General features: G+C 47.7%; 1 protein-coding gene across 1 annotated transcript in view; it reads right to left on the bottom strand.

Moving 5' to 3' along the window:
* ITGAL (integrin subunit alpha L) overlaps window positions 1-16,770 on the bottom strand; it is a 43,768-nt gene that overhangs the window by 11,810 nt on the left and 15,188 nt on the right. The window contains exons 12-24 of the mRNA XM_004386768.2: window positions 15,135-15,286; window positions 13,687-13,824; window positions 13,036-13,233; window positions 12,761-12,891; window positions 11,267-11,424; window positions 11,011-11,162; window positions 9,150-9,239; window positions 3,525-3,581; window positions 3,358-3,428; window positions 2,861-3,002; window positions 1,464-1,574; window positions 970-1,049; window positions 772-858 (exon numbers count right to left, since the gene is read on the bottom strand). Of these exons, the coding sequence (XP_004386825.1) occupies window positions 772-858; window positions 970-1,049; window positions 1,464-1,574; window positions 2,861-3,002; window positions 3,358-3,428; window positions 3,525-3,581; window positions 9,150-9,239; window positions 11,011-11,162; window positions 11,267-11,424; window positions 12,761-12,891; window positions 13,036-13,233; window positions 13,687-13,824; window positions 15,135-15,286 (1,567 nt within the window). The remainder of the gene's footprint in view (window positions 1-771; window positions 859-969; window positions 1,050-1,463; window positions 1,575-2,860; window positions 3,003-3,357; window positions 3,429-3,524; window positions 3,582-9,149; window positions 9,240-11,010; window positions 11,163-11,266; window positions 11,425-12,760; window positions 12,892-13,035; window positions 13,234-13,686; window positions 13,825-15,134; window positions 15,287-16,770) is intronic.

Raw genomic sequence — 16,770 nt, 5'->3', positions numbered from 1 at the left:
CACTCATCTTTCCTGGCTCCAATTTCCTGTCATACTTCATCATTCTGCTTGACGTTTAGGTCAAAGCCCTGGAGAACTGGGCTTGGACACTGTCCCTGTCCTTAGCTCACTGAGCCACCTTGAGAAAGCCACTCTACATTTCTAGGTTCAGTTTCCTTTTCTGTAAATTCGAAAATCCAACTAGTGGCCCTTCCTGCAACAGCCTTCTGAGTTTCACTGGTTCCTTGTATCTGAGTTTGGTTTCTCCAACTTGACTGTAAGCTCCCCGAGAACAATGGCCATGGTGAACACTTTTCTCATAGCTCTTCCAGCACTGCTGAAAACATTAAAGAGCTCTCCTGAGGCTTTGGAGTCCAATAGACTTAAGTTCAAATCCTGGCTTCAGTACTTCCTAGCTGTATGACCTTGGGCAAGCACTTCCCTTTTCGGACCCTCAGTTTGCTCATTAGTAAAATGGAGGGAGGAACAGCTGCCTCACAGAGTGTTGGAAGCTGCATGGAAAACCATCAACCATGCAGAGAAGCTGGCACCAACGTCAGGTCAGCATTCAATGATTTTGTTTCCATCAGTAAATGCTGACTTCATTCAGAGCTCTTAAAGGACCTTCACTCTTTTGAGTGTTGAAAGCCATTGGGATTGTGGCTGGTGTCAGTTCTAATTACTCCCTGGGGGCTCTAGGAAAGAAAAGGGGCTTAGAGGGAGAGACCTAGGAGGCAAAGTTGGGGCCCTGGGTGGAAGGAGATGGTTAGGTGGCTGCCAGGAAGGACTCACTCCTCGACGAGGATATTGATGGGGTACAGGACTGGGATGCTGGTGGTGGCCGAGTTGTCCTCCAGGAGGCCTGAGTCCTCATTGTCACTGTATTGGAGCAAGGTAGAGGTCAGAGTCAGGAGAAAGGCTTGGCCAGGACTGTGTGGCAGTCTGAGACCAGGGTACGGATGCTGCCGGGGCATGCCTGGGGCCTCTCACCAGCTCACGTTGGCGTGCAGCTCGACAAAGTCCCCCCAGGAGCTGTTTAGCAGCGTATGAAACATCACCTGGATAACAACCTGGCAGGGAAGGAGAGGGAATGAAGGAGGAAGGGGCCTGGGCCTCAGGCGGGCAGCCCTAGCACCTCACAGCCACCACCCAGTCACCTCAATAACGGTTACCACTTACTGAGTGCTCACTATATCTCAAGTACCAGGCTAGGTGTTTTATCCCCATTGTACAGATGAGAAAACTGAGGTTCCCAATGGTTAAGTCACGTGTACAAGGTCACAAAATGAACGACCCAATCCCAGCATTGTATGATTCCAAAGTCCAGGCCCTAGAACATGACTTAAAAAAGCCAGCATACGTTCCTCTTGGGGTAGAGGATCTGGTGAGCCCTTCTTTGCTAGTCACCTTGCCAGGAGCTCCCCTGCCTTCTGCCAGCTCATAGTCCCTTGGGTGCTTGGTTCCTAGGGACTTTGAGCACTTACCGAGGTGCCTACTTTAAAGATAGGAGAGCTCACGTTGCAAGAAAGGGCACTGGAAAGAAGCCTGGACTCCTTAGGAAGCTCCTCGCAGCTCACAGGCATCTGGCTGTGGGGCTAGGAGCGAGAACAGAGAGGAAGAGCTTTCTGATGGGCACGGTTAAGGATTCCCTCAAGGCCATCAACCCACCTCCTCCAGGTTTCTGTCCCTGAGTTCTCAAAGAGTCAAGGCCAAATAATCAGGGGCACAGACAGAGGTTTAGCACAAAGATGTTCATTGCAAAGGTATTTATAATAGCAAAAAATGGGAAATGGTCAAGAAGTTCAAAGAGATGGGAATGGTTCAGTAATTATGGTACAATCAGAGGAGATAATATCATGAGCATGTTAAAATGCTGCTATATCTACAAATTCAGCAACTATTTTAAGAATGCTACCATGAGCTTGATCCTGTGCTAAGCATTATTAACCTGCTTAATCCCCATCACAATCTTGTGGGGTAGAGATTTCAGCCTCAGATTGGAAAGGGACGTAGATAAGGAAACAGAAGTTCAGGGAGGGTAAGTGACTCCCAAGGTCTCATAACTAGGTAACAGCAGGGATCTGGTAGGGACATGAGCCCAAATCGGTTTGTAGATCTCAAGTTCTCCATCACTCTGCTAGATGCCCCTCAAGGAAGCATTTAACATTGCTGCATAAAAATAATTAATCGCGGAGACTACTTATGATACAATGTTGAGTGAAAAAAGCAGGCTATAAAACCTGGAAAAAATAACCATGTGAAGAGCAAAATGCCAATTAATTAAAACAAACACAAAACAGATAAATATGCAATGTAATGTGTGCATATGTGTATAGAAAAACAGATAATATAAATACATAAAGGAAAGTAAGAAGGGTAAACACCAAAGTATTAAAAGTATGAGTTGCAGAAGTATGGGTGATTGTTTTCTTCTTTAAACTTCTCTGCAATTTTCAAGTTTCCATGGTGATTGGGCATTACTTTCATAATAGTAATTTAAAACATAAAAGTTACATTTAAAACAATCCAGGCCATCCCTCAGAAACACTTTGATTACTGCTGTGGGGGAGGTAACGGATCTTACTAAACCTGGGCATATTTTCTTGATTACCAAGTGTACATGGCGCCCAGTCCACAAGCCTTTTTCACATACTTCATTTCAGGTGACCCTCTCACTACTCTGTGGGTAAGCGTCACCAGCCTCTACCTCAGGTCACACAGCTAGAGGATGACCATCAGGCTGAGAACCCAATTTGACACAAAGACCACTGCATGCCAGCTGCTGCCCACAGTTTCAGGCCGTCCTGGCTACCTGCAGCTCAGAGGGGAGCTGAGGCTGCAGGGGGCACGGCGCCCATGAAGGCGCTGCCTTCTTGCTCACCTTGAGCATCTCCACTTTGCGGAAGGAGAGTCCTCGGGGGAAGCTCAGGCCCAGGTGGACCCAGTAGGCATCTTCTCCCGTGTTACTCAGTGTCAGCTCCACAGACATGCTGGCTGAGGGGATCAGATGCAGGACTCTGGATCTACGGAGAAGGTCAGGGAACAGTTATGGGGCTAAGATGAGGAAAGCAGGATCAGAGACGGGAATTTTGGAGCTGAAGGATCTGGTAGGCCATAAGAAAATAGATGAATAAAAATAAGCATGTGCACACAGGCTTTAAATTTTGCAGTCTCATCTAATCCTGACAGGTGTTCCACAACGGGATTATTTCCCCCATTTCTCAGAGGAGGAAACTAAGCCCAGAGAGGGAAAGTGGCTTCCTCAGACTACACAGCCAGTGAATGGAGCTGGGAGTCTTTCTTTCCAGCACGTAGCAGCTGCCTCAGGAAAACACAGAGCGGAACGGGAGGGCCTAGTGGGTCTGAAGCCTCACAGACCTTTCAGAGAAGGACAGCTCCAGGTTGGCCTCGCACTTCTTGTCCTCGCCGCAGTTCTTCTCAAAAGGGATCTGAAAGGCCAAGAAGAAAGCAGGAGGAGGCTCAGCCCCCAGATCCCGGAGGGGTCCTGACCCCTGGCCTCTCTGTCTGCCCCACTTCTCTCTTACCTCCTTAGTCTCCGAGTGTGGTATGGGTCTCAGGATGGGCTGTACGTCCTTGCGCCACTGAGCACGGAGGAGTAGGAGGGCCGGGAGACAGGAGAGATTAGTTGAGGTAGCAGAACTCATGGAGGAGGGCTAGAGAGGCTCCAGGCTCCGTTGGCCTGGCTGTGGTCTGCCCCTCCCAGCAGGCCCCACTCTCTTGCCTCAGTGCCAGCTATCTATGCAACCCTCCTCTCAGGTGGCAGCTCCAGCTCAGGGTGTCTCATTCTGCCATTTCTGGGCAAAAGGTCTGAGCCTTGGTGGAGGAGCCTCCAACAGTTCCTCCCACCCCTAGTTTCTTCCCTTGGAAGGACCCCCTTGCTGTGCAGCCTCCAGACTCAGCTGCCCATGAATAGCTCTTTCATTTGGTTCTCCTCTGAGCCCCACCTCCCCCCACGCACAGCTCTCCACTGCCTATCAGACCAGGGCCAATTTTTTCAACATTCCTTGAGCTTCTACTCTAGACCAGGCCCCGTGCGGGGCACTGGGTATACACCAGAGAACAAAACAGATGTACTGCCTCCCTCCCAATATGGTGGGAGAGAGGAACAGGCGTTTACCACAGAGGGGCCAAGTGTTGTGATGGGACAAGTATAGGGTGCCTCTAGAGCATATAGAAGGAATTCTATCCCAGGAAAGCTTCCTGAAGAAATGCTGTCTCAACTGAGATCTAAAGGTTGAGTAGGACAGAGCCAGGTGAGGAGTATGGAGAGGGAGGAACAAAGAACAGTCATACAAGGCTGTGTGCCAGGAGCAGGGCTATGCTCAGGCTGGCTGGATCAAAGTGTTCGAAGGTGCCAGGAGAGAGCGGGGTGAAGACTCCACTGGGCCTCACAGCGCAGGGCATGTTGGGACTTTATCCTGAGGGTAATGGGGACCATGGAAGGGTTTTATGGGTGAAGAGTTGTATATTTTAGAAAGACTCCTGCCTCCTCTGCTTCTAGGCCATCCTCCAAGCAGCCTCAGACTCCTCCTTGAGGGGTTGGGGTGCTTGCGGCCCCTGCCGACAGCTCACCACCCACCTCAACATTCACACAGCTCTCCCCCTCCCATTGGACCACAGCCAGTTCCCAAACAGGCATCTAGGTCATCTATCTTGTTCAGCTCTTTTCCCACCAGGCACTAAGCCCACTTCCCCATTTCCCTGGAACCTTACCCATGCTTTTCCTCACGCTGTTTCTCTGCCTGTCCTCTCTCCACCTACCCAAAGGCTACTCATTATACAAGATCCACAAGCAACAACCCTTCTCCAGGAAGCCTTTTTTGACTTCTTTGACCTCAGGTCTCTTTTCTCCCCTGACGTCCTACACCACACAGTTTGGTGTTAATAATTAGTGCCTCTGGCAGAGGCAGCTGGTTGTCCCATATGGCTTTTTTCAACTTCTTCCTTCAAAATAGACCTTCACTTTTTAGCTGGTCACACGGTTGCACGGACGGAAGACTACATGTCTCAGCCTCTCTTGCAGCTAGATGTGGCCATGCCAAAGTGTCACATGGATTTAAAGGGAAAGGCTGTGCTCTTCTTCCACCCCCCCTTCCTGTTGGCAAGAATGTGGACATGCAGAATGCAGACACAGTGGTTAGAGCTTGAGCAGACTCCGTTACTTTGGCAGTACAACGGCAGAATTGAGTGGTTGCAACAGAAGCCATCTCGCCTGCAAAGCCAAAAATATGTACTATCTGGCCCTTTGCAGGAAACGTTTGCCAGCCCCTGATTTAGAGAAAGAGAACTGCTATACCAGCTTTCATCTGCCTTTAACGGGATGAAAGAAATAGACTTTTCTTTTTCTTTAAGCCACTTTTAATTTGAATCTCTGTTGTTTACAGCTGAGTTCGTAACCTGACACCTTGGCCATGCCTAAAATGGATCCAGTTGCCTCCTGGGTGACTCACAGGCCCCAAATGCAACCAGTCCAAAGCCGAACTCACCAGCTCTGCTTCCTGACTCACCTGCTTGTTCGCTCGTGCTCCCTATTGCAGTGAGAGGCACCGTCATCCACCCAGATCCCAGCCAGGAACGGGCGTCCTTGTCTGCCTCTCGCCCCACGTCTAAGCAGTTGAGCAATCCTGCCTCTAAGTCTCTTTACTTTATCTCCTCCTTTCCACTCCCACAGAAACTGCCTAGGGTCAGACCTTACCATCTCTCATCTGGACCGTGACAATAGCCTCCCAGAGGTCTCCCTGCCTCCAGACTTACATCCTTCCCATCCAGCCTCCATCCAGCCGCTGGAATTATCTTCCTGAAGTATATACGCGACAGTCGAGATGTCTATTTCCCTCCTTCCAATAGCAGCACCTTAACTTTCCTTTGGGGAACACTACTCCCCACTTCCTAGGACTTGGAGTTAAGGTGGGGCTGATCACCCGGCTACCCTTGCGTGCCTGGTCCCACTCCAGGGCCAGCAATGGGCTCCTGACCCAGGGCTGGTGTCCAGAACTGGTTTAAAACCAAAACAAAACCCACTGCCACTGAGTTGATTCCGACTCATAGCAACCCTATAGGACAGAGTAGAACTGCCCCATAGTGTTTCCGAGGATGTAAATCTTTACAGAAGCAGACAGCCACAACTTTCTCCCATGGGGCGGCTGGTGGGTTCCAACTGCTGACCTTCCAGTTAGCAGCCGAGTGCTTTAACCATTTCACCACCAGGGACTGGTTTAGGGGTGTAAATATGACTCAGGTCATGACAGTGGGAAGGAGGCACTCTCTTTTCTGCTTGGGTTACCAAGCTACCAAGATAACGTCTGGGGCTGTCGGTAGCCATTCTGATAAAGTGAAGGAGAGCTTGCCCAGCAACGATCCCAATGCAAGGATTAGGATATCAATACAAGGATATGAAGAAAGGTAGATTACTGATTATCTTATCTGGGCACCTGGAGCCAGCTATGTGTGAAGCCAGTATCTACCCTCGGTCTCTTCAGATACTTGAGCCAATAGATTCCTTTCCCCACCCCTAATAGATTCAATCAGTTTGAGCTGGGTTTTTGACACTTGCAATAAAAAAATCCATCCTATGGGAGGCAGGGGGAGAGGGGAAGCTTTTGCTTAGGACCACTGAGCTTATGTAAATGATAGAATAACTTAGAAAACAATAGTGATAATGCTTGTACAACATGAAGAATGTAATCAATGTCATTGAATTATACATGTAGAAATTGTCGAATTGGCAAATGTTGTGTTGGATGTATTTTTACCGCAATAAAACAAACTATCCTAACATACTATGGTGCCTTTATGTGCCTTTTGCCTGGTTCTTTGGAAAAACAGCTTGAGAGATTTTTCCCCTAAGCCTCCAGAAGTTACCTTTGCCCTAGTTTCCTACCCTAGAGGGTTTGTAACTTTTGTCCAGGTTGATTGACATTTCCTGGGTAAGCTGTAAACAGCTTTAAACAATTTGAGGTTTGATAACTCTTTGTCTGGCCCTGTGCTGCAGCTTGCCCTGTAATCGGTATGCACTTTGCAGGGACTGATCAATAGACTATACAAATGAGGTGAGTTGTAGCCTACTATGCAAATGAAGTGTCTGTGGCCAACAGAGAGGGGATTGGATTAGTTTGTGGCCCCCTGCTGGGAGAGGCCATGCCTTGAAATTGACAAGGAGTTGTATGGACCCCACAGAGGTTTCAGATAGAAGCAGGAAGAGAAGCAGCAGGAAGAAACAGAAAAGATGAGAGAAGAAGCAGGGAGAGAGAGGAAGCAAGGAACCTTCTAAAAGAGCTGTAACACAGTCAAGAGCCAAAATACTGAAGACAACAAGAGGCTCAGAAGGGGCCCAGTGGCGCAGCTGGTTGTGACAGGCCCAGAAGGGGTCCAGTAGACAGTGACAGATGGCAGGGCCAAGAGGGGGCCGAGATGAGGCCTGCATGGCTGAGAGGAACTGAGAGCTGCCCTGTGAAGAAGGGAGACTTTGCCTACATGCTTCCTGATCCTGATCCCGAGTTGTAGCCTGTTGATCCTGATCCCGAGTTGTAGCCTGTTCCTTAATAAACCACTTCACTGTAAGTATGTGAGTTCTGTGTGGCCATTGCAACGGATTATCGAACCCAGAAGAGAAGTAGGGAGTGCCATGCGAGGGACGGCTGGTGTCAGAATTGGTAAAAGGTTGGAGAGTGGAGGTATGTCTGACTACCACCTCGTAGGGATCGGCCTTGGGCTGATCTTTGTCCTGGTCATTACCCACATGAAGTTAGACGGGTTCTGACACTACTACTACTATTACTGATACTGATACTACCACCCTCACCATTTTATACGTACTATTTTCTTCCTTTCCTTAAAAATCCTTTAATGGCTCCTCAGTGCCCTCAGGGAAAAGGCCAGACCCCTTAGTCCATCTGAAATGGCCACTCAAGAGCATCAGGCCTCTCTGGCCTTATCTTCTCTCTCCCTTACCCATCCCATAACCCCACACTCTCACATTCTTATGCCTTTGCTCACATTATGCCTTCTTCCTAAGTGCCCATCTCCTTTCACCGTCTAGGGACCTTCACGGTCACCTCTTGTGGGAAGGCTTTCCTTATCCTCCAGATCTGTGCCATAAGAGCTGTGCCACCCTGTATTGAACTTTACCATAGCGTTATCACAGTGGATTCTGTCTATTTACTTGTCTGGCTTTCGGCTGTGAGCTCCTCAGTGGAGCAGGTCCCCAGAATAGGGCTTAGTGCAGGGAAGGTGTCCAATGAACTTTCCTTAGGTGGTGATGTGCATTTGGTGGGCAGGGCTTTATTTTTTGCTAAACCCACCATTGTTATCTTCAGATCTCAGGAGGGTGAGCATGTGTATCCAGGAGTACACTCAATATGTGCAACCAGAAGGCAGCAAGGGGCCAATGAGAGGGTGGCAGGAAAGGGGCCCCACAAGAAAGAGCACACTTAGCAGTCACCACTCAGGAGCGAGAGGTCGCCAGCTCTGGAAGAGATCTCACAGTATAAAATACTGGGACTCATTTTTTATAGATGGTAGACAGGAAAATAGACCCAGAGAGCTCAAGCTGGTTGTTTCCACCAGACCCTGCTGCCTGCCTCACAGAGGCCAGGCTAGGTCTAATCAGGCTTTTGGCACTGTGTGGGGAGCATATGATATGGTAAACTATTTTTCCTCCTTCTTTCACGTAATAATAGCACCCCAATTTGACTTGGAGGGAACTAACTGCCCCTGACTGAATACAGTTTGGTGTGAAGGCTAGACAGGGTACCCTGGATGATCCTGGGCCCAAAGCTAGGTCTTCTGGAATTCTCTCCCTGGAATTTGCATCTTGAGCAGAGTGTTCAAAGCCAAAAGAGGTCTGAAGCTGATTCATTGCAGTGGCCAAGCCCTGAAGAATGCACCCATTATTTCCTCCCCTTGAAATCCCCCAGAGCCACCACCCTGGCTCCCCTTCTCCCACTCTTATAATGGGGTTAATGAGGTTATCAGATTTCCCTTTGAGCCATAGATACAAACCCCCATAAATTCCTTTTCTGCTTAAGTAAGCTGTATTTGGTTTCTGTTACTTAAAATAAAAGACTCCCATATGAGACAGGCACTTCTTGCTAAACTGAATTTCTACTGTCCACTATTCTCCATCAACAACCCCACCAATCTCTTCTTACCATTCTGTGGTCCCTCGGTGTCCCTTCTTCCTCCTGAAGAGAGAAATTTAGGGAGACATTGATGGGAGAGATGAGGTCTTGAATGCATACCTGAGGGTGATAAGAAGAATAAAACAGCCTATGTCATGATGACTTCCAATTAAATGTGTACTTTGTCCACTTCTTACAAATGATGAAATTCTAGTACTTAGTTGTCCAAGACCTTAACAGTAGTGAGAATTCTAATAATAGCTATTGTTTACTACCAGGTGTTCTATAATATACTCAGGGTTGCTTCTCAGCACAGGGATTGTCACTTCTCAGCTCCAATTCCATGGCAGGCATCATTAATCAATCACAGCACTTTTCCCCATTGAGCCCTACCAAAAGTCCCTGAATCCTTGTGAAACTGCTCTAGGCAGCCATTATCAATCAATCAAAGTTTGCAAAAGAATATTCTAGAATAATTAGAATATCCTAGTTCTGGATGGAAGAAGTGCCACAATGCTCTTTAGAAACAAGGATGGCTAGATTTCGTCTCACATACTTTGCACATGTTATCAGGAGGGACCAGTCCCTGGAGAAGGACATCTTGCTTGGTAAAGTAGAGGGTCAGCAAAAAAGAGGAAGACCCTCAATGAGATGGACTGACACAGTGGCTGCAACAATGGGCTCAAACATAGCAGTGATTGTGGGGATAGCGCAGGACCGGGCAATGTTTCATTCTGTTGTACATAGGGTTGCTGTGAGTTGGAACTGACTCGACGGCACCTAAAAACATTTCTAGATACTATTTCCTTGGGAACAGAGATGAGTCTTAGTCTTCTTTGTTATTATTAGTGTCTGACATCGGCACTCTGTAGGCACTCAGATGTATTTCACCTAAAGTTTCTACCAGGCCTAAGAAGTAGGCATTAATATCCCCACATTAAAAATGAAACAAATGAGGTCTAGAAAGGTTTCATAATTTTCCTAAAGCATAAAACTAGGAAGTGACAGAGTCAGGACTTGAATCCAGATCTAACTCCAAAGTCCAAGGTCCTTCCACCATGTCCCACTGCCTTCTTCTCTGGCAAATTTATATTGAAAATTTCAAAATCTTGCTTCAAAGTAATGGAGGAGGGGCAGAAGGGCACTGAATGGAGGTATGAATTATGAATGAAATAATTTGATGTGAGTTGATAATTGTTGAAACTGGGTGATAGGTATATGGGGATTTGTTAAACTATTTTTCTACTTTTGTATATGTTTGAACTTTCCCAGAATAAAAAGTTGAAAACAAACTTCAAAATCTTTTGCCCCAATCCTAAACTTCGTCTTTTGTGGAATATTTAAGAGACTAGAATAATTTGATATCAATCCTATTTTTATATGGGACTGCTATAAGCAAAAGGAACCTGAACACTTCAGCAGCTGTTTAAATTAAGGTTAAAAAAATTTTCTGATTACGACCATATGTACCTGGCAAATAATGGTACACCACCTTGGCTGAATATTCTGTATGACTGAAAATTCTGTAGCCATTGAAACTAATTATGACCGTAGCGACACTATAGGACAGAGTAGACCTGTCCCTTCCACCCAAAAAAAAACTAATTTTGAAAGCTAGGTAGTAGCATTTAAATATGATGTGTGAAAAAAGTAGTAAAAAAAATGGTAAGTACATTGCAATCAAAATCATGTTAAAACTGCATATGTATATAGGTTAAGGCCTAGAAGAAAATATATAAAAGGTATTGTACTATTATTCCTATAGTACAGTGGAGGAAACGGTAGCACAGAGAGAGAAAAGTGACTGGTCACTTAGCTACACCATGCCAGAGCCGCGCCTTCCAGCTAGCGCTTATCCGCCCCTTCCCCAGCAGCAGAGCCCACTCCTTACCGGGAAATGAAACCAGAACTCAAAGCAGGACCTGACAGGGGAGACAACTGTGTTCCCACTGAGCTCACGTCTCCCGCCAGGGAACAGCCCCCGGCTTCTGGTCCGATGGCCATCCAGCTGCAGGGTGTAAGTGAGATTGGCAACCAGGGGCCCTGGGCAGGGTAAAAAAAAGGTGGAGTTGAATAGTGAAGGGTCCTGGGCCATAAGCTGGATGAGGGCGGGCAGGGGCTCTAGGGAGCAGAAGAACAGCTCTGACCTTGGAACTGGAGGACAGGCTTGACATAGAAACAGATGGTGATGTTCACCCCTTCCTTCTTCCTGTTACTGGTTGAGTAGGAGCACTCCACTTCGTGCACTGGGATCTCAGCCGGGGAGAAGGTCATCGTGGTGATGACATCCACTACAGGCCGGGAGCTGTGGGACAGAAAACCAGTGTGGCCTGCACTGCGCCTCCTCAGTTACAGAGCCCAGAGCACTCTCCTTTCTAAAGCAGACTTCAGAGTCACTGATTCCTCTCAATAATAGCAATTACACATGCGGGCTCCCCACTCCATCCTAGCAGCCTCTGATCCACTTCCTCTGAGTTCTCAAAAAGAGAAAATCATCTCGAGCTTCTGTGCTTATAAGCCTTCAGTGATGCCATATGATATTTAGACTAAAATCCAAACTTTCACTCTTCATGCCACATTGCCAGCCTCTCCAGTCGCATCTCCCTTGGCTCACCGTGTTCCAGCCACATTGGCCTTCTCAGTTCTTTGAACACATCAAACTTCTGCCTGCCTACAGCCATGGCATAGCTCAGGTTTTCTACAGAGACAGCTCTCACCCCAGATTTCTACAGACATCTCCTCTTTCAAGTCCCAACTCAAATATCATCTCTTCAGAGAGGTCTTTTTGGCTGCTCAGTCTATAGTAGGTTCCCCTATTAGTCTCTCTCGCAGTACTCTGTTTATTTCTTCCATAGCACCTATTACAATTTGGAACTACCCATTTAATTGCTTAATTTTTAAATTATATGTTACCCCACACATACACCAGGCGCCTGATGCCTGGTTCAGGTTCAGTGGTTAAGACATAGCACCGAACCAGTTGCTGTGGAGTCAATTTCAACTCCTGGTGACCCCATGTGTGTCAGAGAAGAACTGCGCTCCATAGGGTTTTCGGTGGCTGATTTTTCAGAAGTAGCTTGCCAGGCCCTTCTTCCAAGGTACCTGTAGGTGGACTTTTTGGCTAGCAGCCGAGGGTGTTAACTGTACTGTGCAGGGAGTCCTAAGACATAGTAGGTGCTCAGTAAATATCCATTTACTGTGTGATGTCACATGATGCTCCAACAACTCTAAGGTATGGGAAGGCAGGGACTGCTACCATCATTTCAAAGATGAGGAAACTTAGCTCCTGAGAAGCTAAGTGACTGGGGTAAGATCATTCAAGCTGTAAATGGCAGAGCTTCAACCTGAATCCAGGTCATCAGGTTCTAATGCCATGTCTTTATCCGTTATATAATGTTGCTTCTCTAGGAGGTTTTAGTGTCAGGTAGACCTGTGTACAAATCCCATTCTGCCACTGACGAGCAACCGTGTAACCTGGAGTAAGACTTCTATAAAAAGGAGAAGCTCGCTCACAGGGTTGGGGTTAAGACCAAATGAGCTACAGCGTATGAAGCATTTATTGAGGTTTCTAGTACACAGTAACTGTTCAAAGGATGAGAGCGGAAGTTAATCTTAGGTGGGACTCAGAAGTCCTGTCTCACCTCAGTATGATCACTTGACCCTCAGCTCCCACAGCCACATCTATCAGGCCATCCCCTCCAAGGTCCTTCACCCCGTGGATGGAACGTCCAAACCACCGAATTCCTGAGAACACCTGGGTCCCTTTTATCCGCTGAGAGCAAAAAAGAAACTCAGGCCAAGCTGGGGAGAGGACAGGTTGGAGGAAGGGAAGAGTCAGGCTAGAGAGTGGGTTTGGGCTTGGAGGCTTCGAGGTACCTGGGAATGGGTTTATGATTGGTAGGCAGGGGTACTTCACCTGGCTTGGTCGGGGGCTGAGCCCACCATGCTGCCCATTGAAGATGTACAGAGCCCCCTCCTCCTCCAGTGGGGCTCCCACAGCCACGTCCATCAGGCCATCCCCATTGATATCCGTCAGGGCAGTGATGGCTGCTCCAAACCACCCAAGGGGGTATCCAGAATCCCCCTGCAGTTCTGAGACCTCTTCGAACCTCAGCTAGGAGGGAGCAAGGGAGCAAGGAGACAGGTCACACCACATTCAGTCACTCAACAAACTTTCACAGAACGTGGCATGTGTGACTGTGAAGAATACTAACGAAATGTAAGATTGTGCCATCCAGCTCCACCTGCATCTGTGTGACCTTGTGGCTTTGGAAAGTTACTTAACCTTGCTGAGCCTCAGTATTCCCATTTGTCAGATAAAGCTTATAGTATCTCAGAAGGTGATTGTGGGGATCAAATGAGGTCAGATATAAACAAAATCTTGAGCACTGGGTCTTGCACACGGTCCGCCCCCAGTAAGTATTGGCTACTGCTTGTCTGTTGTTCTGAAAGTTTGATTAACACATGATCAGACATGGAAAGTTTTTCAGAATAACTGGGACCTGAATAGACCTATGAACCTCTGTTTCTCCCCACTCCCTTGGCTCAACATCCTCCTGGTCCCCACCTGTTTTCTATGGTAGACAAACACCCGGCCTCCTCTCTGCTTCCCATAGAACAGGGGGGCTCCAATCAGCAGCAGCTCTGTCTCCCCGTCTTGGTCCACGTCAATGCCACAAAGCTCCCCACCAAAATAAGAGCCAATCTGTAGGAAGAGGAAGAGGTTTGAGGAAGAGCTAGGGATCTCAGGAGATAGAAGGACATCTCTCTCCCCATTAGCTGTACCAAGTCCATCTTCTTCCAGCCCCTCAAATGCAGATTCAAATCCTGGACCTCCCTCAGAGCCTATAGGAATAGGACAAGCTGAGCTCTTCGAGGTTTACTTTCGTAAACTGTAAACTGAAGATGACAAAGCTTACCTCGGAGGTGTTGGGGAGGAGCAAATGTGACAATGTTTGTATAGTGCTGGTGCCACTATGGTGCAATGGATCGCTTTTATGTGGCCTTTCTTGCCACGGTCTTGTACCTCGCACCAAGTGACTAAGTGGGACTACGAAAATGAGGTGCTTGTGGCCCACCAAGGGACTGGATTGCTTGCTAATAACACAAATACGGTGCATGGCACCTTTTTAAGCATGGGAGCGTGGGAACTCTAACGAGGGTATTGGTCAGTTTTCCCATCCTACTAGGCTTAAAATCAGCCATCCCAGAGGCAGATGGGGGGAACCTCTACTATCGAGAAGAAGAGATGGGAGCGGAGGGCGTCATTTTGACCCGGGGTCCTTGCGCTAAGAACCTCCTAGATCCAGGAGACACAGAGAAAGCTGTAACACCAGAGATGGTGCAAGATGGTGAGAAGCAGCAGCAGAGAAATGGTAGCAGCAGAACCAGGAGACAGCTCAAGATGGCGCGGTAGGCTTCCTGGTCCACGGAGCAAGGTGGTTACAGCGGGTGTGCTGACCCACTGAGCAAGAGAGCTGAGAGCCTGTGGGCAGGAGGCTTCCTGGTAGAGGGGGTGCCCCCGGGCACTTACTGGCAAAGCTGAAGAGTTTTGTAACACTTGCCCAAGCAGGGCAAAGGTGAGGCCTGTCTACGGGCACGGCTGAGAAGAGGCTGTTCTGATCGAAGAACTGTATCCTGAGTCATTCTTGATCCTGAATTGTAACCTGTTACTTCCCTAATAACATGGTCTGTGAGTTCTGTATGGCCATTGCAACAAATTGTCACACCCAGCAGAGAGGTAGACAGTGCCATGGGAGGAACAGATGGTGTCAGAATTGGTAAAAAGGCCGTAGGGTGGAGGCATGTCTGACCTCTGCCTCATAGGAATCAGCCTTAGGCTGCTAATCTTGATTCTCCTTCCCGCTTGTGAAGTTAGAGGAGGTCAGACACCCCTACCACCATGCCATTTTTCACAGCCACACAGCAGGTGGATAAGCGTTCAAAGAATAGCAGGGGCTATAACGAATGTCCCAGGCAGCCCCTGTTGTGTGGATGCCCCTTGGCTGTGCTCACCTGGGCCCCGTCTATTTCCTGGATCTGGCTCCAGAGTTCTTTGCCGTTTCGCTCTTGGAACAGAAGCACCCGCCCCACATGCTTGTACCGGGGGGCTCCAGCTGCCAACAGTGATGTGTTTCCCAAGGAGGACAGCCAGGTCAGCGTGTAACCTGAGGAGCAGGAGAGTGAGGGGCTAGGAGTTAGGAACACCATGGATGCCGGTAAAACTCAGAGGGAAAGGGTCAGAGGCCTTAGGAAACAGGGCTCATAGAAAAGATCCCCTGAGACAGCCAGGAGACCTCCTTCTGAGACAAGCTGCAACATGCTTTGAGCAGTTCAACCTGCACCCCAGCAAAATGCAGCCATGAACCAGAAGACAACGTGATGCATCTCTCTGAGGCTCAGTTAACTGAGGATTAGTGAGGGAGGCTACGTTTTTTTAAATAATAAAATAAAACATGGATATAGTAGTAAGAAGGATGCAAAGTTTGCGTATATATTTAAAAAATAAAACCTGGTTTATTAGTGGTTACCAGAGATGAGTGGGAGGGAGAGAGAAATGAAGACACAATGCTTAGGGGACACTGAGCTTGGGGTGATGGAAAAATTCGGGAATGGTGCTGGTTGAACAACATGATGAGCATATTTAATGGCATGGAATCGAACACGTGAAGATTGCGGAAATGGCAACTATTTTGTTACCTATATATTTACCACCCAAAAAAAGTCAAAAAAGCAAAACCATGGGAAAGCTACTCCCTTTCGGGCTTAGTGACATCACTTCAGCTGTCTTCACATGTCACACCTCCTGGGGTAGGGTGCTCTCTCCTCCGTCAGTACACTCTGGTACACTGATGGAAGGTTTGAGAACGTGCTGGAATGCTCTGATTCCCTGACCTGATCCGACTTCCCCTGCCTAGAGCAGTTGAAAGTGAGCAAGAAAAACAGATGTCCAAGACTCTATAGCACGTGTGAGGAAGAGTGAAGGGACCTGAACCCCTTTCCTACTCATTCGTGTGTATTCCCGAAGCATTTGCCTTTTGAAATTGGAGAGATAAGGTTTAAATCCTAGTTCTACTAATTCCTAGCTGTGTAATCTTGAGTCAATTACTTGATGCCTCTGAGCCTCAGTTTTCTCATGTAAAAACTGAGCATAGTACCAACCTCATAGGGTGGTTTTTTTAGGCTGAAATAAGACCATGGATACAAAATGCTTAGCACTATGCCTAATACACACACACACACACACACACATACGTACATGCATATACATATATACATATATAAAGCCAGTTGCTGTCGAGTTGATTCCAACTCATGGCGACCCCATGTATATTAGAGGAGAACTGTGCTTCACAGGCTTTTCAGTGGCTGATTTTTTTTGGAAGTAGGTTGCCAGGCCTTTCTTCTGAGGTGCCTCTGGGTGACTCAAACCACCAACCTTTTTGTTAGCAGCAGAGCACCTGTTTGTGCTACCCAGAGACTCAGTCTCTCTCTGTCTATATATATATATGCAATATATATATAAAAAAAAAATTCATTGCCATTGAATCGATTCTAACTCATAGCAACCCTATAGGACAGAGTAGAACTGCCCCATAGGGTTTCCAAGGAACGGCTGGTAGACTTGAACCACTGACCTTTTGGTTAGCAG

Source organism: Trichechus manatus, unplaced genomic scaffold, assembly GCF_000243295.1.
Source record: "Trichechus manatus latirostris isolate Lorelei unplaced genomic scaffold, TriManLat1.0 scaffold00170, whole genome shotgun sequence".
NCBI lineage: Eukaryota > Metazoa > Chordata > Mammalia > Sirenia > Trichechidae > Trichechus > Trichechus manatus.
Note: the sequence above shows the minus strand (reverse complement) of the source record. Positions and strands in the feature narration are given on the sequence as shown.